The 23,733-nt window shown below is 47.3% G+C and overlaps 1 protein-coding gene across 2 annotated transcripts in view; it reads right to left on the bottom strand.

The window, feature by feature from the left end:
- Vldlr (very low density lipoprotein receptor) overlaps positions 1-17,160 on the bottom strand; it is a 33,411-nt gene extending 16,251 nt beyond the window's left edge. For both annotated transcript variants that reach the window (XM_038327409.1, XM_038327419.1), the window contains exons 1-2: positions 17,015-17,160; positions 3,222-3,341 (exon numbers count right to left, since the gene is read on the bottom strand). In XM_038327409.1, coding sequence (XP_038183337.1) covers positions 3,222-3,341; positions 17,015-17,096 — 202 coding nt within the window. In that variant the 5' untranslated portion in view covers positions 17,097-17,160. The remainder of the gene's footprint in view (positions 1-3,221; positions 3,342-17,014) is intronic.
- Between the last annotated feature and the right edge of the window lie 6,573 nt (positions 17,161-23,733).

The raw sequence follows: 23,733 nt of genomic DNA, 5'->3' as shown, positions 1-23,733 counted from the left end.
ACCTGTACTAAGTCCCATAATTCACAGTGTCCATTCAAACAACCTAAGGCAAAAATATCAATTCTATTACTAATTCTTCCTAGGGCAGACTTAGAGTCACAATGTAATGTGTCATCCATTAATTAGACCAGGACAGTAAAGACAAACAAACCAGGTAGCTTGGCCACCATGCCTGTGAAGGAGTCCCAGAATCTGGAACTCTTGCCAAAGCAGCCAGAGAAGACACACCCACAGCCTGTGATTGTCTTTTTAGACTAGATTCTCCCACACCTCTATGCCTATACTTTCTGCTTAGACTTCTGTTCTAAAGCATCCTTCTAATCAATATTGTGTTTGTAAATCAGCCAAAGCCTGCAGTGTGTTGTAAATTTAAAAGAGATCCCCTGGCACGAGGGGTTTAAGCTAGGTAGGGAGGCTTGGAGGCTAGGGCTTACTCTTAAGCCCCCCTCATTCAGCCTTTAAACTTGGGAGATAGTCAGTTTGCAACATTCAACATGGGCTGAAAATTATGATGATCCCTAAGGGATTATTCATATCCTTGAACTACATAGCTAAGGAAGCAAGGAAAGCCATGCCAGCTCATAAATTCACCCCTGTTTCTAAATCACCATCACACAGCATTAACATGGCAAATGCTATACAAGGCTGGTGATCTCCTGGGCCCATATGGAAACAGAGGCCAAGGTACGGGGCTTATTGCTGTAATTCACCCTGCGATCACCTCTGTAAGTGGCAAATGAGAGAACAGGGGAATGGCCAGAAAGAAAGCAGATGGTTTTGCCAAGTGGAAAATGTCATGACGTTATGAAAGATCAGCTATGCAACAGACAGTTTGAGCAAAGATAAATAGGGGCGTATCTTCACAGAGATCGTCTTTCTCAGTTCTCAGCGTACACTGTAAGGGCAAAGAAAGGATATCTGAATCACACACTGGCATGCAGATAGAAAGTGTTCCATGGGGGAGGAAAGCTATTAGATACTTATTTTGGAAACTCACAGAAACAAGCGACATGAAATCTACACTCAAATTGATTGTCAAGCTCAAAAGTGAGCCCTCCCCAAAATTACAACTAAGTATGGGTTAAAGGTCAGTCGGGGACGCTGGAAGGAGGCTTTGGAAGTTTTAAGTAAATGCATAGCTTTTCCATTTCAAACATGCATTTAAGACTGCTTTGGGTATGCTTGCACTTTCCCCGTTTACCTCCATACCTGGGACTCAGCAACGAACCTGCCCATTGATGTGTGTAATTTATCCCACCTCACGTGCCTTGATTCACTAGGCTGCTCATCTTTCTCTTCCCCTCTCCCAAGCCCTTCTCCCATGGGGCTGGTAAAGAGAATCTATGCAGAAAGGACTTAAGAAAATCCAGTCATTGTTCCGAAGATGACCCAGGTGTCTCTGTTGAGTTAGATGATAAAACCTTCTGTAACAGGAAGTATAAAAATAGGTGGGAGATAGTTTTTGCCCCATGCATGATTTCTTGGAAGCCTTGCCGCTTGCAACCAGAGAACAGATGAAAAGAGGTCCTCCTAGTGAAATATGTATGGAGAAAACTGTATTCCGAAGGCAACCTAGAAATAGGGAAATCGGTGTTTTGTGGAGCAGACTGAAACCTTTACATTAAAAGCACACGAGGAAAAGGAGAGCGCAGGAGAACTATTCTTCGTAAGCGTTTTTTTTTTTTTTTTTCTTAGAATGGGCTTTCAGAGCCGCCGCTGTCGCTTGGGTATTGCTGCCGAGGATGCTGTCTGCAGCATTTTAATGATGATAAACAAAGGAGCAGGTAGTGGCATAATGAACTTGGCAGTCCCTGAAACCCCACATGGCCTTTCTTTCCTTTTCTTTCCAAGTTCTGGGATAGGCATGTGCCTCTACACCCAGTATTGTATGGACCATCTTTCTAAAGGCAAATGACAGTGTTCACGCTAATCTTCCCACTCAACACTGCTCTGGGATTTTTATAATGGAGACCAGAGGGATGAAAAGGTAAACCTCAGCAAGAATTCCAGGCCTGTGTGATCTGTTCTTGGCGACATGAGGTTATGGGGTCTTTCACACAGGCATTTCACACAGCAACCTTTGGATCATTTCTGATCAAGGCTATGCTGTTATAGTCACATTCGTTAGGGAAGAGAATGTCTTCTATCCTGCCTAATGCTTTCCAGTAAGTAAGCACTGTGAGCAGAGAATTAGAAGACGCCTTATCTGATCTTTGATATGTGCTGGCTTGTCCCTTCTATGCCAGAGTTAGTTAACTAACTAAACTTTACAGGATTTTGTTGTGTCCATAGCTTGCTATCATCTTGAATCAGAGCCATTTGTGAATTTAAAGATTTATCTATTTTGTTTATGTGTACGTGTGTGTGTCTGCATAGTTGCATGCCGTGTGTGTGTGTGTGTGTGTGTGTGTGTGTGTGTGTGTAAGTGCAGGGGATTCTCATGGATGTCAGGTAAGGGCATCGGATACCTAGAGCAGGGGTTACTAGCAGTTGTGAGCTGCCCAATATGGGTGGTAGGAGTTGAACTCAGGCCCTCTGGAAAAGCTGAACACAATCTTAAGCACTAAGACATTTCTCATATATTGCCCTGCTCCGGTTTATAAATGTATAAAGTTACTTTTAAGCAATCTTCTTTCTGCTTCTACGTCGGGTCTTTTCTTTCCTTTCTCAGCTTCCTATATCGCATGCTTGTCTGAGGTGAGATAGATTGGGTCTCATCACGTGAAGGAACTTCCACTTCAAGTTAATTACTGTTCGGCTGGAAATTCCACCACAATACTCTGCCTCAGCCCCCCTCCTCCCTCTCTGAATCCTGCTCCCCTCAGAGAGACAGCCAGAAGTCCAGGCTCCTCCTCCCAAGCTCAAGACAAGGCCTACGTGGAAGCCCCTAAACCAGCCACGCGAATTCTCTCCTGCTCCCTTTCAGAGAATCACCCAGGAGTGCTTTGCTCAGGTTAAACATGGTCCTTTACTTTTTAATTCGGCTCAATTTGGCTTACTGCATTGGAGAAGAGCCTTAATATCAGGGTAAGAAAACCTTTCCATTACCTCGTGTCAAATACTCAATTATATGTCTCCCGATCAGTATAGATTCACTGGACTCTGATTCACAGTCATACCTTAAAGCAGATTTTATTTACACAGTCTCAATACAGTTGTAGACACCAAAGAACACTGGCGCACTTCAGTGAACCGTTGCAGGAGTAACAAGTGAAACTTACCGCAGTTTTTCTCGTCGCTGCCGTCAACACAGTCTTCATCGCCGTCGCATTTCCACAGTAGAGTGATGCAGCGGCCATTTGTGCACTGGAATTGGGAATTATCACATTTGGCTTTTTTCCCTAGGATGAGGAAGGAACATTGAGCGATGCATGCGTAGAAGGTAAGTTAGAGATACAAGTCTCCCAAAGCCCGCCGACAGGGACAGCTGCAGACTAGGCATGCTGTAACATTCTAGGGGTCAGGTTTGGATGGATTGGGGGGGCAGTGCACTGTAGCATTTGCCATGCTTATGACCTTGGGCTCTCTGACCCAAGAGAGGCGGAGCTTCTAGTTTGCTGACATAACTCCTTTAAAAGAAAGAGGGGGAGCCAGGCTGAGTGGCGGGGAAGCCAGTGGTGGTGGCGCGGGCCTTTAATCCCAGCACTCAGGAGTCAGAGGCAGGTGGATCTCTGTGAATTTGGGGTCAGCCTGGTCTATAAGTAAGAGCCAGTTCCAGGACAGGCTCCAAAGCTATAGAGAAATCCCGTCTTGGGAAAAAAAAGGAAAGAAAAAGAAAGGAAGAAAAAAAGAAAAGAGAGAGAGGGGCAGGTGCTCGCTTTCTCATGTGGTTGGTGGTCAGAGATCCGGATTGCTGTTTCCATTCACCCAAGGGCAGAACAAAAGACCACAGAGGCGGCTCTCTAACTTTGTATTCGTGAATGTTCCTAATAAATCTTTGATATCCTTTTATTCGGGCTCTCGTGGACTCACATACTTCCGCCTACAGTGAACAACAGCAGCAGAGTCCTTCACTAGTAACGAACTGAAACGGAACACTAGATTTCCAGCCTTTCTCCCAGAGAGGCACAGCCGAGATGCCAGGCTCTCGCTAGTGGAATGGAAACAGAAAAGGATTGTGGATTATAGAGCGTCTGAGAAGTCCAATCACATGCCGGCCAGTGATGTTTTAGTCAGTGTGCTAACAGGTATCTCATCTCCAATGGTGACCATAAAACTGTAACGGGGCAAAATAACCCCAGCGTCTAGAGTACACACAGCTGAAGAACCAGCAAAAGAAAACTGCAGAAGAAGAAGAAACACCTCTGAGAAAACTGACGGTGGAAGGGTTGGGAGAAGATTTCAGACTTCAAGTAGCTCAGGGATGCACTGGAAGACATGGATACCCAATACTAAAGTGTCCTCATAGACCGAGAGGGCTATTCACAGAGAATTGTCTGACTGAAAAGAAAATATAGAGCAGCCAAGCCACCATGGGCATATTTCTGAAAAATGTGAACGAAGGAAGAACCTGACCCAGAGAAAGTTCCAGTTCCCTCCTTCAGGAGAGAGCCCAGAAGGACTTAATACCCATAGGGTAAGGTACATGTGGGCCTGACCCTCTATAGGCCTAAGAGAAGGTGTGTGTTTATGTTTATGTGTTAGTTCTTAGGAAAAGCTTTAAATACACACAGACACACACAGACACACACACACACACACACACACACACACACACCACAACAATAGAGAAAAATTTATAGAGTAAGCATATAAAGAAAATATTTTTTGTGTAACTGTACAGCATGCATTTTAAGCTGTTATCAGGGTTTATATTTTTAAACAGTGGGCCAGTGAGATGGGTCAGTGTGTAAAGTACTCGTTGCCAAGCCTGACTTTCTGGGTTCAAGCCCTGGCAACCCATGGTGGAAGGAAACAAACATAAAATCTTTAACTGTTTAAAAAGAAAAATAAGGATAATTCATCATTGAAGACAGAACTAGTTTCATGAACTTTTTCTAAGTTGAAGGTCCACTGAGAACACAGCGTTTCTAAAGTGACAGCGGTGTACTCGGCCTTGGCTTCCACTTATCATGCACTCACAGGCTCACTTAGAGCAAGTTCCAACCCTGCAAGCCCATCCATCATTATTACCCTACACAGAGGCACCGGTTAACCTTTTATAGATAGACTTTTCTGTACCTTTGCCAAGTTTAGATATATTTGGATACACACATACTGGCCATTGTGTTATAGCTGCCTACGTCCAGTATTTAGTGCAAGTACCCTGCTCTGTACAGGTAGCCTAGAGTCAACAGGCTAGCCGACATCGTCTAGGTAGGAAGTCTGCTAACCCACTGTGGTGATTAAATGAGAGTGACCCCCATGGGCTCATAAATTCTAATGTTTGGTTGCCAGTTAGTGGAACGGTGTGGAAAGGATTGGGAATTTTCAAAAGTCCACACCAGCCAGACGCGGTGGTGCACACCTTTAATTCCAGCACTCAGGAGGCAGAGGCAGGTGGCTCTTTGGATTCTCTGAGTTCAAGGCCAGCCTGGTCTATGAAGCTAATTCCAGGATAGCCAGAGAAATTCTATCTTGATTTTAGAAAAAGGAAGAAATAAATGAGGGAAGGAAGGAAGGAAGGAAGGAAGGAAGGAAGGAAGGAAGGAAGGAAGGAAGGAAGGAAGGCAAGAAAAGAAAAGAAAAAGAGCCCACACCAAGCCCAGTGTCAGTCTTGCCCACCCTCTCTCTACCTGATGCCTGCAGATGGATCAGGATGGGAGTTCTCATCTATGGGTCGTGTCATCATGCCTGTCTGCCAGATGTCATGCTGCCCACCATGATGGTCATAGAATAGCCCCCTGAAACTGTAAGCAAGCCCCCATTAAGAACTGTCTTTTAGAAGTCGCTTTGGTCATGGTATCTCATCACAGCAATAAAGTAACTAAGACAGCATCACCGTGTGTTTAAGTAAAGGAGCAATGAATTGCTCAACACTGTCGTTCTTAGCACTTCTCTCTAGCATCGTGGTTATAGCTCTAAAAGAACAGGGACCTCATTTTCCTTCCCTTTAATCCTTTTACTTCCAGGACCCAGAGGCGAGATGGCTCAGCAGGAAATGACACTTGCTGCTAACCTTGAGACACAAGTTTTATTCCTGGAACCTATAGGGCAGAAAATAACTGATTCCTATAAATTGTCCTCTGACCTCCTAGGCATGCTATGGAACATGTGTGCATACACATACACACAAAAATACATAAGTAAATAAATGTAATAATATTCCATTTAATGTCTAAAAAAATGGGCATGGTAGTTGAAATAGAGGTCTTGGTCTTGAATTCAACCCCAGATTAATGAACCTAGCTAGGCCAGAGACACAAGGGACCATCCCAAGGCCTCTGGACTCTTCTTCGCATAAACTGTGTGTGTCACCAACAACATGCAGACAACCCTAACCCTTAATAGCACTTCCTGGCCACATCCACAGCTTCATTCAAGAGTGACAGTGCTTTCACAAACAAAGAGCAAATGACGTGTGAAGGTGGCAAGGAGAGAGTAGAAGTGAAGGGATATCTTAAAAACAGGCTTCCAAGCTGGTGGTGGTGGCGCACACCATTAATCCCAGCACTCGCGAGGCAGGCAGGAGGATCTCTATGAGTTTGAGGCCAGCCTGGTCTACAGAGGGAGTTCCAGGATAGGCTCTAAAGCTACACAGAGAAACCCTATCTTGGAAAACAAAAAACCAGCCAAACCCAAACCACAAACAAAAACCTGAGGCTTCCTTTGGAAAATAGGTGTTCACAAGCCAGTTCCAAAGACAAGTCAAAAGCATCCAGAAAACGTGGTTAAGAGGCAGTGGGGTGGTGTTTTTAACTCAGTGATGAGACAAAAGGAGAGCAAGCTAGAGCCACGGACCCGATTCTGCTTTCCTGAGCTCAGTTGCTTTGGTTCGTGATAGTCATGCTATTTACAGAGGTGTGAACTAGGACTTCATGGAGGTCCTCCACGGCCAGGATGTTTCTGGTGCTTTCGTCATTAGCGTTTCCATCCTTCTGCAAGACCAGATTGCTTGATGATAAGAGGTGCAGCTCCTGTCCCTTAAATACACCACACAGCCCTACAAAACCCAGCATAAAGCCTGGGATGCATGCAGATTTGCTGGGGGGAGGGTGGTTGCCAGCAGAAAGCCTTCAGATTTCCTGCTACCTCTCAGCTTTTGCAGCTGGGGGCATAGCATGGCATAGGAACAGACAGGGCAAGGCAATCACAGACTGGAACTCTTGTGTGAAAGGCACAATGCCCTAGTTGGTCTCCCTAGTATCAAACTATGCCCTGCTGTCAGGGAGAATTCTGCACTTTGTGGCTTAATTCCCCAAGATGAAAATTGGCTCAAGCCAAGATCACCCACATGGTGTAGCTACTTTCAGGTACTGTGTATATTGTTTTTAAAACTCTCTGAACCTTTCTGGCTCTTAAACATTTAGCAAGTTAGAACATAGCTACACAGCAGTGTAACTTGATAGTATTTCTACCAACATTTCATAATGTGTATTCATTCTACAAATATTTTATTGAATAAAACACACTAGGGGAGTTACAAAGAGCACAAGAGGAGAGCATTGGTTGTTTGATTTTAATGCCAACAAGCCAAGGTGTGAGATACCTGACTGTCTCCTCCCTTCCTCCCTCCATTGCCGCTGTGTTTCCAGAATGTTCTCCATATTCTCCAAGCTGGAGGTATATGTTTCCAGGGGCCATTAGCTATGACTGTGTCCTTCCAGCTTTGAGGACTACAGGAATGGCAGAAATCTACTTTGAGGACTTTATTAGAAAAAGGCATTTGCAGTCAGAGAATAAAGGAGGAAACAGAAAGAATTGTCCACTGCAGTCAGGAAGCAGTGACGGCTAAAAGACTGACATCTTAAGGGCATTCATTCTGAAGCGCGAGTCAAACCATCGAACTCTATCTAGTGAGGACGATGAGCAGCCATCAGACTTGGGGAGAGATTTAGAAGATAAAAGCAAAACAAAACTCTAGGACAAGGCCTGTGGGAGAACTTCCTCAAAAATGAGGCCGATGCGGTAGATTCGGTAGACATTCAAGCTGTCTTGGGGCTAAAGCCCCGCATAGTAACATGCTAGGGCTAATATACAGTTTCATGGCGGTTCTGGACTCTGGACTTAGTTGTAATTACACAAACTCTCAACAGTGATAGATTGTGTTAAAAATCCCAGAGGTTTGGCTCAGGATGCGGGCTCTGACCAGACATAAGCATTTCGTCTGCCCCTAAAGCAGAAAGAAGTTGAAACTTCTACCTTTTCATATCTCACATGCGCCCACATCACCCAGGCTTCTGCCTGCTCATCGGGAAGTGACATGTCACCATGACACACATGACCCTCATTTATACAAGGAAGACAGTAGGTACCCAATGTCCCTGCTTGTCTAAAAGGTGATGGAGGAAAGGAGGATGGAGAGCCAGTCAGACTGATAAAGGATCCTCTAAAGAGAAACGAAAAGACTGGAAGCTTTCGGCCATGCCTCTCAGATTCTTAGCTTGCTAAGCACTTTGAGAGGCTACGACTAGGCAGAAGGTGCTCCCTGCTTCTGTTTAGTTCTCTGTCTCACGCGCAGCCTGAAGAGCTCAGCCACTAAGTAGAGTGCAGAGACCTCAGCCACCCGCCCAGAACATTGTGGGTTTTCCCTGCAGGTTCCAAAGAGATTCTACCTCCCATCTGGGTGTTCCTCTGAGACCACTGGTGCTCAGAGGTCCAGGACTGAAAGCACCACATGAATTAAGAAGCTTTTGGTTCTCAGAGCTTTGGGGATTATAGGATTGTAGACCTGTAGTCTATTTTCATCCATGAATGTTAAATCTCAAACTCGCTATTACAGTTCATAGAGGGAACAGAGCAGGCATGAAATCATCCACAGCTGAGTTTCTTTTCATTGTTAAGCTGAACTAAAGTCACAGTAAGGCATAAATAACCTTGGGAGTGGAAATGCTGGGGACTCTGTACCCCTAGATCTCTCTGCTCTGAGAGATGGAAAGATGAAGTAAAATGCAGTTTTCAGTGGGCTCCTTAAAACTGCAGTGTTGACAGGAAATACCTTGGGTTAAAGGGATGGGGGAGAGGCAGGGACCCTGGAGTTGCCTCCATCATAAGCCAGAAAGACTCTTGGTGTTAGTTTAGAAATATGAAAAGGGTCCTCTTCTGTTGAGAGATTAAACTGTCTAGGTTTCTGAAAGCTCTATTTTTTCTTTCTTTTTGTCTAGTTTTTTGAGACAGAGTTTTTCTGTGTAACAGTCCTGACTGTCCTAGCGTCCTGGAATTCGCTCTGTAGACAGACTGGCCTTGAACTCACAGAGATCTGCCTGTCTCTGCTTCCTGAGTGCTGGATTAAAGGTGTGCGCCACCCACCCCCAGTTAAAGTTAATAATAGATGTCCCAAAATGTCAAGGAATGTCTGCTGTTGTTGTCACTTGTACATGTCACCAGACTTCAAGCTTACTCGAAGGCGTTCATTACCCCAGGAGCTGTGCTCACCTAAATAGTTCACAGTGACTGCGACCCACACCCAGCAGTTCACTGGCTCCAGCAGGCATGGGTTGAGTGTACAGGGATGTCAGCTTGTCATTATCTAATTGCTTCTGTGAGGGTTAACTTGGAAAACCAGCACGTATGCTTCAGCAAAACCCTGCACTGGCCTGATAGTGAATAGCCTAGCTGGCCTTCAGGATGGGCCATGGATTCCCCATAGGCAGGAGTCCTCTGCTTGGATACTGGGATATTGAGGAGATGCCGAGAGTATCAGGCTCATAGAGAACTTAGAATCTCATGTTGGCACACTCTGCCAGGCTCAGCATTCAGTTCACTTGCTTACACATGAAGGTGTTATCATCTGCCGGTATTTCTCCAGTCCGTTGCTTTGGCACTTCTAGGCCCTCCAAGGGCATTATTTTTAGACTAACCTCATCTCTACTGCTTGCTAATTTAATGCCAGCCCTTCTATTCAGAGGCTGAACTCCTTTTAGGACAGGCAGACTTCTGAGTTCAGCCAAAATAATTTTTCCGACAGGAATGAGGAGGCTGTCAGAGGAAAACGCCGCAGCAAGGTGGCCTGGGAGAGATCCTGAGCTGCCCAGGAATGAACTCCACTCTTTAGCCGTCGCAAGCTGGTCCATTTCCACCTGGCCGAGAGCATCTACATCCAAAGACATACCCAAATGCTTTGTGTTGTTGGCCAATTTCCGCCCTAAGACTTCTCATGTCTTAACTCATTAGTTCTATTGTGACCTTTCCTCTTTTCCTCTTTGCAGTTTGGACAAAGAAGGAACATTACAGTGACTTGGACCAAGATTACACTGGGCTGACCTAAGATTTGAACCTAGGTTAGAGTCTGGCTCTAGATGCCATGCTACCAAGAGCACACCAACTGCAGTCACCAACTAGAAGCTATATAATTCTGGAAATATTCCAATCTGCTTGGAATTTAGCTAGTACAGACTGCTTGTGTCGATTAGGAGTGAAAAGGTTTTCCTTCTCAAAAAGACACTCTACCTGTATGGCTTTATGGATGAGATAGAGCCCTATTTCCTGTTCTTATCGTAGCCTTTAAATACGCTGCTGGAATCCCTGCAGTGGCTTCTCCTAGAAGGACTGAGTCTCTTGATTCTCTGAGCGGGATGCACTAACCAAGTCATATCCCCACCTTATCCACCTGGGATAGAGAACAGCTCAGGGGCCACCAGCATGAAGACCAAGAAGTTACAGAGGCAACAAATCATGGAAGAGGCTCTGTTCTCAAGGTTGTAGCCTTGAATATACTGCTAATCCCCCTAAAGCCCTCATGACTGTCACTGTGTGCAGACAGGAGATAAATGGAAGTGTTTTATAACACTTGTCGATGACAGCCTGAGCACAGCTTTTGGGGACACTGTATAGGTAACATCCATCCATGCCTATACATCAGCCTTAGCAGACACTGCGAGCAAAGCGGCGTGTTCCCAACGTACCCTCTTCTCGTGTCTTACTTCGTTTTAGTGGGCTTGTCACTTACTCTAAATCAGTAGCCCAAGAGGGAGCTCGGATTCTTCTCCCTGACACTGGGTCATCAAATCCTGGCCACGTCTAATCCCTACATCGCTCACTTGATCTAAATTAAGTCACCCTTCCCTTTGCCTCCAGGCTGTCTCCTTCTCTCTCCAAATTAAACCAGTGATTTAAGCCCCTCGGAATATCCAGAAGGGCCAAGGATAGGATCATTTCCTGGCTTCCCACTGACTCCAGGATTGAGTCTCAGCTCCCTACCAGCTTCGCTTGACTTCTTCCTCTCCTCCATACACCACCATCTGCTCAGGCTACCACAGCTGAGCCTAACAGCTCTAAGAGGTTCCCTTACTTTCCCTGCCTTTGACCGCCCTCGCCAATGCTTTGTTTCTGTCTGTCCATATGGTCCTGTGGTCTTCCCCACGGGAGCACGTTCAGATAGCACTCCTCATTAAGGTCCGATGGACCCTTAAATATTTCCCCAGAAACAACTATGATCTGGCTTCCTTCCCAAAAACTTTTCATAGCTGTCCCAGTGCCACCGTGCACTTAGGGCTTGTCACCTAGCATCCAAAGATTTGCAAAGTCCTACCCAAATATCATGAATGTATTAGTTGGTTATGAATTAACCCTTAAGTCTGGTGTGATTATAGACTTTTGTCAAATATTTTTTCAGCTTTTCTGAACTAGAAAGGAAGTGTGGCCTGCTAAATGAAGTTTTGCCTGCTAAAACTTTTGAAAGATAAAGCTTAGAAGGTACCCGCTTCCTATACCAGTGAGGGTACTTTCATCTCATCTGGGTGGCAAGTAAGTCAATTGAAAAACAACATACCTTGCACATCTGTCTGCCATAATTAGTGTATCAGCCACATTCACACGAGAGAGATCTAACCACGTGGAAGATCTGGTAAGGAGAGGAGTCAGCTTGTGTAAGACCCAAGACTTACTTCTGACATGTTATTGCTCTTCGGGAAATGCTGGCAATCGCCCACTGTGGCTTAAATCATCACCTCTACGGGACCATTGGCAGAGAGAAAACACCCCCTTCTGGCGCTGGCATCGTGAAGTCTAAGTTGCTGGTGATTGTTAGAGAAACATCATGAGCTATAATCAAAAGCAGCATGTGGGGACTCTCACGACATCTTCAGCTGATGTCTGTGGCTGTTCATGACTAAGAAACCCCCCCCTCTGCTCACTCCATTCACAGTTTCTATGCTCAGCTCTCTCTTTGGATCTTGAATTTCCTGGTTTGGCTTCCTACAAAAAAAAAAAAAAAAAAAAAAAAAAAAAAAAAAAAAAAAAACCAAAATGGCACAAAGAGGCCAGCTTGTTTCTGTGCCTGACCATCAAGTGATCCTGAGCAGAGGGACAAGAGGACTGGCTTCAGTTTCTAGCCTGTCTGCTAAATCTCCCTGCCAGCTAGAACTTCGACCTTAGGAACGCATGCTTAGGCAGGTGAAGATCAGCGGCAGGCCTGGAGACCAGATAGTATACACTAACCGTCTTTGCCGGAAATGCTAAGTTATAAACGTGTAAACTCTCAAATGTCAATTCATCATTTCCTGGCAAACTGCACGTTCCCACTACCCCCTCCCTCCACTGCCAATACTATTCTGGCCCACACAACAACTGGCCACCCTTGCCAACCCAGATGCCCCACGTTAGTGGCAAGACTGGCCACTCGAGTGAGTGCCTAACCTTTCTGAGTTGTAGTTTCTTGCCCTAAAGTGCACTTCTTAAATGCTGACTCTGGCATACTCTCTCCCCTCCCCGACAGAGCCACTCTAACACGTGAAGCTGGCAAAATGGCCCCTCTGCAGAAACGCTGAAACATTTCTAGACGATATGTGTGCTTACTCTCCCTACGCATAGCAGATTCTCTCTTACACTTTTAATTTAGAGCCTAAAAAATGGCTGGCAGGCCCAAATCATCCAGGGTTCTCCGCATGAAGGAAAACTGGACCCACCTTAAGGTGGCACCTGCTTTCTCAGTTAGTTAGTTAACAACAGTTAGCATGTCTAACTTGTTGGGATTTACCACTATCAGGGCCTTGATTGTAAATTAACACTAGAGCTTAGCAGAGAGATATACCCGATTTATATCAAAAACAAATATAGAGAGTAAAATTGAGCCATTTTCCACTTACAAAATCAGAACTGGGTTATATATGCCTTGGGGGACCTCAGAACAAACTACCAGTCCTCGGATTGTCCCCTCCTTAGCGAGGAGGAAAGACAGCCTTAGATTACTCCTCTTCAGTATGTACAACTTCCCGCATAACCTCCAAAGAAGGGCTTTTGTTTTTCTTAAAAGTCATCTACTATGCTGTAGTCTGGGCGACCTCTTGAGATTACTTCAAGTTAGAAGAATCCATCTCCTACATGTGTGAAGGGCAGCTGCCTTAGCCTGCCATGAGACTCACTCGTGTTAGCCAAGTATATGTGTGTCAAGCACCGTTTCAGGCACCACTTCGGCTCTGTAATGTGCTTAATGTCTCATAGGCTAGCCTGTGTGACAAGCAGCTTTCCAAAGCAAGGTCAATGACGCCAATCAGAGCCAGGACCAGAATCTGAAGAGGGAGCTACCCCCATCCCCTCCTGTTTTCTTACTGAGAACAACTCTGCCACTCTGTGAGGGGCTAGGAAATATTTCCTACTACATGTTTCTTTCTATGCTATTTGGTAAGTGGCAGGGTTTGAGGATCTAAGCCTGAAGCCATAGGCCTGGGGTCCTAGCTGCGCCCTTGACGTTAAGGCTGGCTCTAAGAACTTTAGGTTTCAGGGAAACAGAAGGGTGATCACAACACCACTCTGGCTCTCCCAGAACCACCACCAAAAGTATTAGAGATAAATCTGTATATGGTTATTCGGTTTTTAAAAAGAAGCAGAAGCCCAATGGTTCAGCTGGTAATTGTTTGGAAGATAGAGACAGACCACACTACCTTCACAAGTTCTGCACAGTGTTGGCAAACACAATCTGTCGGCCTGAAGTCTTAACATGTGCTAGCTCTGCAATGCTTGGCCTTTATTATTCATGCTGTAGGTCTTCCTGGAGACTCAAGCATCAAGAGTTGAAATACCACAGGGCCAGCCATTAGAGTTTCTGGTAAGAGAATGATTCTAGCCAAAAAGGCTGTTCCACGGCTTTAGGAAATGAACTACCCATCAAGTTGGGATTATGACCCTCTTTTAAAAAAGAACACCGTTGGCTGGGTCGGTAGTGGCGCACCGCCTTTAATCCCAGCACTCAGGAGGCAGAGGCAGGTAAATCCCTGTGAGTTCGAGGCCAGCCTGGTCTACAAAAGCTAGTTCCAGACAGCTAGGACTGATACACAGGGAAACTCTGCTCTCGAAAAACCAAAGGGGGGAAAGAAAAGAACACCTTGTCTACAAGGCCGTTCTTGGATGTAGATGAGATTGCTAGGTCTCTCTCTTCTCTTGGTTGCACTGGTAAACCAGGCATTATTTTGCCTGGCCTTCCAGATTCCTAGCACTGCTGGTACGTCACTCGCTCCCAGAGTAAAAGACGTAAGAGCATTGGCACATTGGAAGAGCTCTTGCATAAGTCTGGCTTTGAGAATGGACAGCATCTCACCTCTCTCTATACCTAGGCTGGAGGAAAGAGCCCCAGATCTCCCATGTATTTTGTCATCATTCCTTGTACCGCCTCTTGTTAGTCTAGCTTAAGTTCCTTGCAGGAAATTAGTACAAACCCGCTGACGCATGTCAGGTAGTCTAGAGCAGGCTCTGAGTGGGCATGGCATATGGCAGGCAAGGAGAAAGGCTGACACTGGAAAATTCGAGCATAGAAGGCCAGGGATAGAAAAATCAGTCACATATCTTGGTACTTGAACTTGAAGACATGGACAGTCTGGGCTGGCTTGGGGTCAATACCCTGCTTCAAACAACTTCATGTTTGGGCAGTTCAGAAAGAATTGCTTCCCCCTGCTCTGATGGTTTAGGGGTCAGGTTTTTTATTCTCCTTCCCTTCACCTTTTTTGCAGCACCATCATCATCCACTTGCAGTGAAAGGGGGAGCAAAGGGTAGCCTCCCTTTACGGATCCCAACTGAACAGCTTCTGACTTTGGACTAGCTCAGTGCAGCAGCCTGGGTGCTTTCCTACCACCCCATAAAAAGCAGCACCTAATGGAAAGTTAGCACATCAAAAGTTCCCAGAACACAAAAGGGACCTGCCAGCTAAGTGACTCTTTTTTCTCCTACCTCCCCTGGGTCACAGTTAATAATGCATTTTTTATACAGTCATGCTTTGAAATATTACAAAATATATAACACAAATCAAGTCACTTTTTCTGAGGGATGGTTTAATAAGTAGCGTTACTCATCCATTAATGATTAATGTCAGCGTCTGAAAATTTCTGTGAAGCAGGGACTTCGCTGGGCTTGTTTGGCTCGCCACACATAGTTCTCCAGCCTCACTACACATGGACTCTTTTCAGAGCGCAGCAGGAGAAAGCACCAGAAGGAACAGCCCCTCTGAGCCAGGCTGATCTTAAAGGTACCCAAGCTGGGGCGGCTCAATTAAGCCCGTGAAAAACACCGTGATCAAGCTAAACGCAATCCAGTAACCAGCCAATCGCATGGGGCAGAAAAGCCCTGCCAGCTTCTCACCGCTCGGGACAGCGGAGCCAAAGGCTCAGGGCGCTGGGAGATTAAACACACCCATTATAGGTCGACGGACTGCTTTGAACCACACACTTGAAAGTTTCGCTCTCACTATGCAGGACACACCGGACCGCTCACAGGCGGCCTTCTAAGCTATCCGGCGACAGGAGATGGGCACTGTTGGACTCTCTAGAGCTGGGACAGTATTCTGCCCTAATTACCTAGAGCTGGTTGCAAGCAAGCTTTTTGGTGTCACCTCTTAGACCTCTAAGACCTCTTAAGTGGCTTGCCAAGGAACAAGCGGGACCTTTGTTTGGAAGGCGTCTTATTGCCTGCTCTGGAAAGTTGTGCGACCAAGATGGGAGACTGAAAACACACAGGGATCCCAAGTCAGTGCGCTGACCCCTGGGGACGTAAGATAGTGACCCCCGCCCTCCCCAAGCCACAGTCACACCCCAGCTCTAGCACTACATTTTCGATCTATTGTGTAGAATAAAGGCTAACTGCCGTCACTATACTGGGACTCAGTTTCTTTGGGGGGAAGCGTAACCCAGAACGAGGCTCGGCAAAGTAACCTGATTAAGTCTGGGTCCTACTCCCCTCCCCCGTTCAGTTATCACAGAGACCCAGAGGTATACAAACGCCGCATTAGTGGTGGAATCCCCGGAGAAGGAAGAAAAGCACTCGAAGGACAGTCCAGTTGAAAGCCACTCTTGGAGCCTGAGAGACGGCCCGGCGCCTGGGGAGTCGCAGTCCCGGTGCGCAGGCTGCGCACTTGTCATGGCTCGGCCTCCAGGCTGCCGCCCACCGAACGTGCGCCTGCTCACGGCTGCGCGAGGACTCCCTGCCCGACCGGCACCTGGCGCCCGGTGTCCTCGGAGACGCCCACCTTCACCCACTGAGCGCTCTCAACCCTGCTTAAGTCTGAGGGGCGCACCCGGGCTTTCAGGCCCGGTGCTCTGCCACGGTCCTAACAGCCCGCCTGGCAGAGGAGGCAGAACCATTGTTCAGTGCCTCCAAAGCTCACATCCCCAAGCCCTTGTCAAGGGAGATGAAAACCATGTAAAACAGAGGTTCTGGGAAGAAAGAGGACATGGGGGAATGACAACAAGTTCAAGGGACGCTTTAGGACACCCTAAACCCCACCGTCCCCCGGGCCCAGCTCCTAGTAGCCTCGGTTCTGACAGCTCAGAGGCGCCACCCGGGCGGGGAGGGGAGGCAGGAGAGGAGCGCGGCTAGGCGCCTCCTAGGAGGGGGGTTGGCAAGAGGAGCCTCAGGGCCCCCCAAAACGCAGCGATCGCGGGCGCCCCGGCTTGTTACGGGCCGAGTGCGGAGGGGCGCGTCCCCACTCACCGCTTGCAGAGGCGCCGCTGTCCCGGGGCGCCCAGCACAGCGCGAGCAGCAGCCACAGCGCCCAGCGCGCGGACGTGCCCATGCTGCCCGCCCGGATGGTGCCGCCGCCGCCGCCGTCGTTGTCGCCGTTCGCTCCGCACAACAAGTTACCAGCCCTTCGGAGAGGAGGAAGGAGGTGGGGGTGGGGAGGGAGGAGGCGAAGAGGAGGGGGAAGGAGTGAGGAGCCCGGAGCACGGAGAGCGCGGAAGGAGCGGGTACCCCTTCCCTGCAACTTGAACGCTCTACTCCCCGCCAGCCACCCACCCAGCCACCCACCCGGTCACCTCCCCCCGCCGAGGCCGCGGTGTGCGCGCGGACCCTGCGGGCGGAAAATAATGCAGGCGTTGCAGAGGAGGGGAGGGAGAGGGGAGGGGACGGCGCGGGAGGAGGGGGCGGGGAGCCCGTTCGCCAGGGACAGCGAAGGCGAGCGGTCGGGGCACCCACTCGGGCGGCGGTAGGAGCACGGCAGAGCGGCGCGGGGACCCCAGCAGGGGAGCTCAGCCCAGCAGCTCCCACACGCACCGCTTTACCGCGCGCGGTGCGGAGGGTGCGGGGGCAAGTGGCAGCGTGCGTGCGTGAGTGGCAGTGGCTGGGGCTCTCGCCGCCGCCATCCGGACGGCTCTAGGGGCCCGGCTGCTCCGCGCGTCCGCCCGGGGCTCACGGGGGACCCGGGGCGGCCGCTGGTTGGCTCGCACACCGTCCTCACCTCCAATCCCGGGTGCCTGTCCTAATTTCCTGATCCAGGGAACCTGCGGCCGCAGCAGCTGTGCGCTCCCTAGCTCCCTACAGTCGCTACTGTACCCTCCAGGCGCCGGGGCCGAGAGCGCTGATGCAACTATCGCTGCGGTTGCCACTGCCCCCGGGCTGTCAGTTGAGGGGTCTGGGGGCGGCAAGAAACCCTCTACCTCCCTCTCCTGAGCCCCATAGGAAGGGCTGGTATTGTGAGGTCGGTAGGTAGCATCTTCCTGGGGACTCTTCTTTCCGGCCTGAAAGTGATGAAGAGGAGGGCTGCGAATCTCCGCTGCTCTGCTGTGGGGTTCGGAGTCCCGTCTCAAAGGCAAATTGAGATGCCATTTTGTTAAAAATTAAATGTGTCTTTAAGTAAGAGTGTGTGTGAGAGAGAGAGAGAAAAAAAACATGAGAGCTCTCGTGGTTGTGGCTTTTCCTCTGTAATAGAACAAGACTAAAATAACCGAGTCTGGGACAGGGAGGAGGGAAATTGCCAGCGCAGCTCTGCATTCTCTCATCAACGATTATAGTTAATTGCTAATTGCACAAAATGATAGTTTGAGGGCCTGTAATTAAAAGCTTAACCTTTTTTTTTTGTTTGGGGGATGGGGACCCGGGTAGATTTATTCTTGGTATACTTAGTAACATTCAATTATAAGCCTTGAGGAAGCAAAGAAGGAAGAAGCAAAGTCAACCCTCCCAGAAAGGATGGAGTTTTGGGGTTTTACCAGACGGGATCCGAGTCTTAAGATTAGCTCTTCCTGTCCTTCAGTTTTCTTGGAAACCGTCCCCCAGTTGAGAGGCCTTCTCTGCTCTGGCCTAAGCAGAGTAAAGGGGTGCACTGAGCTAATTCACTGCTAATATAGTATGCGTACTCTCCTTTTTATAAGTTGCTGCAACTTGAAAGAAACAGAGTTGACAGATTTCCGATTTCCTGTTCCAGCTCTCTTCTGGCTTTGTACTCTGCTCCCCTTGGTTCTCCTGAGCAATTGTCAGTGGCAGGCTTCGAGGAGGGATGTTTATCTGAGAACTTCCTGTACCCAGAGGCCGGGTAATTCTCAGCCAGGACACATTTTGGTCCCTATAATTTATCCTCATTTTGATTGATAAGCCCACATACAGAAGCAGTCTTTCTAAGCAGCTCAATGTGAACGCTGTTTTGTATAAACTGGTGGGTAGGAAATGGGCAAAAACTGCACCAGCCACACACATGTTGCGTGGCAAACCAAATTCATGCCATTTTACAGCACAGGTGTTCACAGCTATTATTTACCTCACAGACCAAGTTGAGGGGGATGGTCTAACTTTCGGCCTTCAGAATCTTCAGCATCCCTGGGACTTGAAAAGTTCATGGTCACGCTATAGCTGATGGATTGGGTGGGAACAAAGGGTGAAGTCAATATTTAAAAACCCAGGATTAATGCGTCGTCACGTGCTTTTTATTTTTTAATGTTTTCCTTGAGAAAGGTACACCACAAGGGAAACATTGATATGGTACAGTAAGACTTATCTTTGACAAACATGTGTTCTGCTTCTGAACATGAATAAACTCTTGGTAAATTTAATTATGTCTCTGCATTCCATCCAGCAGCTTTTTGGTCGGTCATTTTCACTCTGCCTCTGATTGGCTGCACAACTTCAAACTACAGAATCCAAACCACTCCTTTTTCTTGGCCTGCCCTCTGACCAGTAGACTGCGAACAAAAACAGCCCATGTGATAAAGTTTTCTGTGGCCCAAGAACCAGCTGTCTTTGGTGTTCATTATTTATCAGGAAGAAGTGACAAGGAGGCATGCACATGATTAATATAGAGAGTAACCAATAACTGACAGAATAAACCAATCATGAGTGGATGATGTGCGCCAACCAACAGGGATTCAGGAGCCTTCAGGTAACTGTGTCGGTGGTCCTATTTACTCCCATGGTCCGCCACATGAGTCAGTTTGTCTAAACAACACACACTGAGCCATGCTGCAAGGGGTGGTGCTAGGCAAGGCAACACCATACATAGATACTCATCTGAAGAGGCCATGGGAGCTAGTCCGGGTAAGACAAACGTATTGAAATTCCAGCTGTTACATGCAGCAATTGTAATCCAGAGTTGTTTGAGATGCTATAAAATACAGAGATGAGGCCGGGGCTGTTGCTCTGTGGTGGGTTGCTTGCCTAGCATACACAGGTTGTGCATTCCATCTGAAGCATCACAAATGAATGAACTGCATGCATGCATGCATGAATGGTTTTACAGGGGAAAAAACCATCCCAGTTTGTTGCAGGAGGAGGCCCCAAGAAAAGACTTTTCTCAATGCTTGCCCTTGAGCTGATGTACTCAGCATTTTCACCCAGTAAGTCACATCCTGTCTCCACCTTTCATTGTTGGTTGAGTGAGACACTAACTTTGACTAATTAATGGACAGACGTTACAAGGTATCCCTTCCAGACTGGGCCGTGGAATTGCTTGTGTGAGACTCTTTTTGTCTTCCCTGGCAACAGGAAGCCTTCAAGAAGTGGCTGTGCCATTCGTCCAGGTTTTCTCATTGACGTGCGTGAGTCGCTGTACACACATCTTTGATGATGCTGTGCGTGAGAAGGATTTTAAATACACTTTAAAGGCTTGAAGACATGTACTCACATATCACAGACCGTGTTGCTCACAAAGCCTAAAATATTTATCATTTGTCCTGATAGGCTTGCCTAACCACTGACACACAGAGAGGAAACCAATCTATGTTGACTTAACCTGCAGAGAGTTTGTGCACAATGTCACCTGGGGTAACTTGGCTACTGCTACTCTAGGAGAGGGAGGAAGGCTTAGAGGGAGATTGAGGAAGCAAGGCACAAGAGCAGCTTGTGTTGAAGGCAGTGTGAGAATTTAGAATTGCTCAAGGGACTAGAGGGTGGGAAGCCGTTTTTGAAGAATGAGGCACGGACTGGTTTAGTGGGGCTTGGCGAGTCACCGGAAGGCTTTGGGGCTTACCATATAAAGCACAGGGAGGCCTGGGGGTAGAAAACTGATCAGGGCTTTGGCAATCAGTTTCTTTTCAAAAGGTGACTCTGAAGTGGCAGCATGAGATAGGGCAGACTAACATCAGAGGAGCGAAACCTAGAGATGCTGGGTGGGCGGAGTGTATTAGAGAACGGGAAGCAGAATTGTTGCTCTCAGCGCAGACTCCCAGACCTCTTCCTCGGAAATCCTGCTTAACAGCTCCTCAGAAATCTGTATGTATAATTTATTCCTGTGATTTGGGAGGCAGAGATGATCATATTTCAATGTATACATCCATAAAATCCCTCTGAAATAAATTATTTAAAATATAAAAATGTATCAAAGAAGCTGTTTTTAGAGAATGACTCCAATGTGGTTTGATTTGAGAAGTGGTGGGGTTTTTTTTCCTGTGAAAACTATGTAAATTTATTTGCGCAATTTCTTTGAAGCTTCATCAGGGCAGGACCACAGGAAAAATGCCAAAGTTCATCCCGTCCTGTCATCTCCCTCTCTTCAATAGTCCTGAGGTGAACACATAGAGGTCTTAGAAGTCTTCTTCCAACCAGCCTGACTAATTTGTACTGCTGATCGCTGAAGCCTGGCAGTCAGAGTGAACAGAGCTGACCCTCTCGATGCACTGAGATGCTTACACCCAGGCCTCCCGTCCACCCCTCTCTAAATTGTGTGAGAGAGGCTACGAAACCCACAGATTCACCTTCTCTCCTGGCCTCATGAGCATGGCCTGATGGTGGTAAACTAAGATGTCACACATTTTTAACTTCTATCAGAGCCACTTGAAAGGCCAATCTCAGTAGAGTGCCTAGCTCCATCCCCAGAGTGGTTGTGATCAGGGCGCTGCTGAGGATTTGGAGTTTTTGACATACTCCCCAGGATACTGATGCTGTTAGTCAAGGAATGCACGCTGAGGATCACCCCTGAACCCACCTGTGGAACTTCCTCCTTTAAGAACATGATTATTCAGAGCGGTCCCCAGGTGACCGTTAAAGACTTAAGCCTTAAGCACCCATCCCCAGTCTGCTGAGTTGTGGGGAGGCCCAAGAACTTAGTTCCAGAATTTCTCTTGGTTAGAAAGACGTTTGCTTCTAACCAATGTGGCAGGGGTTAGGTCAGAACTTATCATGGTGACAGCATGAAGGAAGAGCCGATTTGGGGGGTGACCTGAAATGCATGAAGTTTCATCATGATAATTCCAGTTTTGAACTTTTACAAGATTTGCGTATGGGCAGAAGCGATAGATCTAATGTTTTCTTAGTTGGTTATGTGTGCTTTCTGTGACATCGCAGGTAGTACTCCATGAAGGAGACATGTGCTCCCTCCCAGCTGGCTCTTGGGAGGGCACTATCCAAACGTCTTTATTGGGTTCAGAAATGTATTTACTGGAGTTCAAATACTGAACACAAGCAGCTTATCTCTGGACAAAAGGAGAGGCCCAGATTTTTGAAACTAGCTTCGACCTAGAAACAGCAGGTAGTTTGGAGTGATAGGAAAACAGATTAACTTAAAACAAGTGGAGGTACCAGGGAAATTGGTGGATTAAGGAAGATGCTGGTATCTTCTCTGAGTGTTTTGTTCAGAGCTCCTAGGTCACCATGAAAGATTTGGGCTCAAGAGGTTGACGTGAGCTGATACACATAGTTTAGAACTATGATCCAGAAGGTGATTTTCTTTGCACAGAATCCAGAGAGCACCCTCTAGGTACCTGAAAGTCTTTGCCACTGAGTGAGTATGGAGGAGGAAGTGTGGGTCAGTGGTTAAGAGAATGGGGAATGGAGGCAGGATTTTGGTGGCACAAAACCTGACTCTGAATGCTTACTGGTTTGTAAGAACTTAGCCCAATTATTTAAAACTTTTTTGTATCAGCCCTCCCTGACCTGGAAGTGGGTTAGCAAACATACCCACTTCTTACAAGGATCATCTACATTCAAACAACTGCTCATAACAGCATCCAGCACATAACAGTTATGAATAAAAGGTTCCAATCGGCAACAATAGTGAGGTTTATTGTTGTGATGATATGAAAAGCGAGGCAGAAGGAGTCAGGCCTTGCAAAAATGTAAGGGTAATGCTTTTTGATCCATACTGCACCTAGGCCCTTTGGTTGGCTTATGAGAATGTCATCTCTGGTGTTTTTCTTAAGAATAGCAGTAATTGCCGGGCAGTGGTGGCACATGCCTTTAATACCTGCACTCGGGAGGCAGAGACAGATGGCTGTCTGTGAGTTCGAGGTCAGTGTGGTCTACAGAGAATTTCCAGGACAGCAAGGTTATACAGAGAAACCCTGTCTCAGGAAAAATCAAAAAGGGGGAAGGAGGAGAAAAAAAGAATAGCAATAATTCTAACTGGGATTTGCCCACTAGCGTCTTCAGGCTTCCCTAGGAAGTCTGGTGTACGTTCAAATTCTGAATTACTCCTGTTTAATCTGAAATTCTGGCCGGGAGTGTTGTAGAGGACATCTTGGGATAAAACTTGAAGGTGACACTATCCGTAGAGAGGACGAGGGTCTTGCAAAAGCTAATCGGCCATCAGAGTTCCAGAACAGGCTTCCAGTCCTTGCTCTGGGCATCCTGCTCCCAGCCTGGCATCTCACACTCAGCTAAATTTGTCAGCTGTAAGGGAGCCAAGACCACAGGAGGTCAAAAGCTGGCACAGCCAGGCTGTGAGAAACCCAGCTGGCGTCCACCTATCAGGTGATGGATTACATATCACCAGTCGCATGCCTTTCTGAATCAATCTAACAACAAGGGCTTGTTGAGCTCCTTCTGTGGGACCAGCAGTGTGCCAGGTGACTGGAGGCAGCAACCAGATAGCCATGCGGCTGCTGCTGGGGAGCAAGTTGCTATTGTTCTGTTAGTTTCTTTCTATGGGGAGCCAACTCAGGCTTGTTAAGTGGTAACTGACAGTCCTTTCTTCTAAGGAAGTTTCTCTTGGATTTGCTGCCAATAGG

Source organism: Arvicola amphibius, chromosome 1, assembly GCF_903992535.2.
Source record: "Arvicola amphibius chromosome 1, mArvAmp1.2, whole genome shotgun sequence".
NCBI classification, from domain to species: domain Eukaryota; kingdom Metazoa; phylum Chordata; class Mammalia; order Rodentia; family Cricetidae; genus Arvicola; species Arvicola amphibius.
Note: the sequence above shows the minus strand (reverse complement) of the source record. Positions and strands in the feature narration are given on the sequence as shown.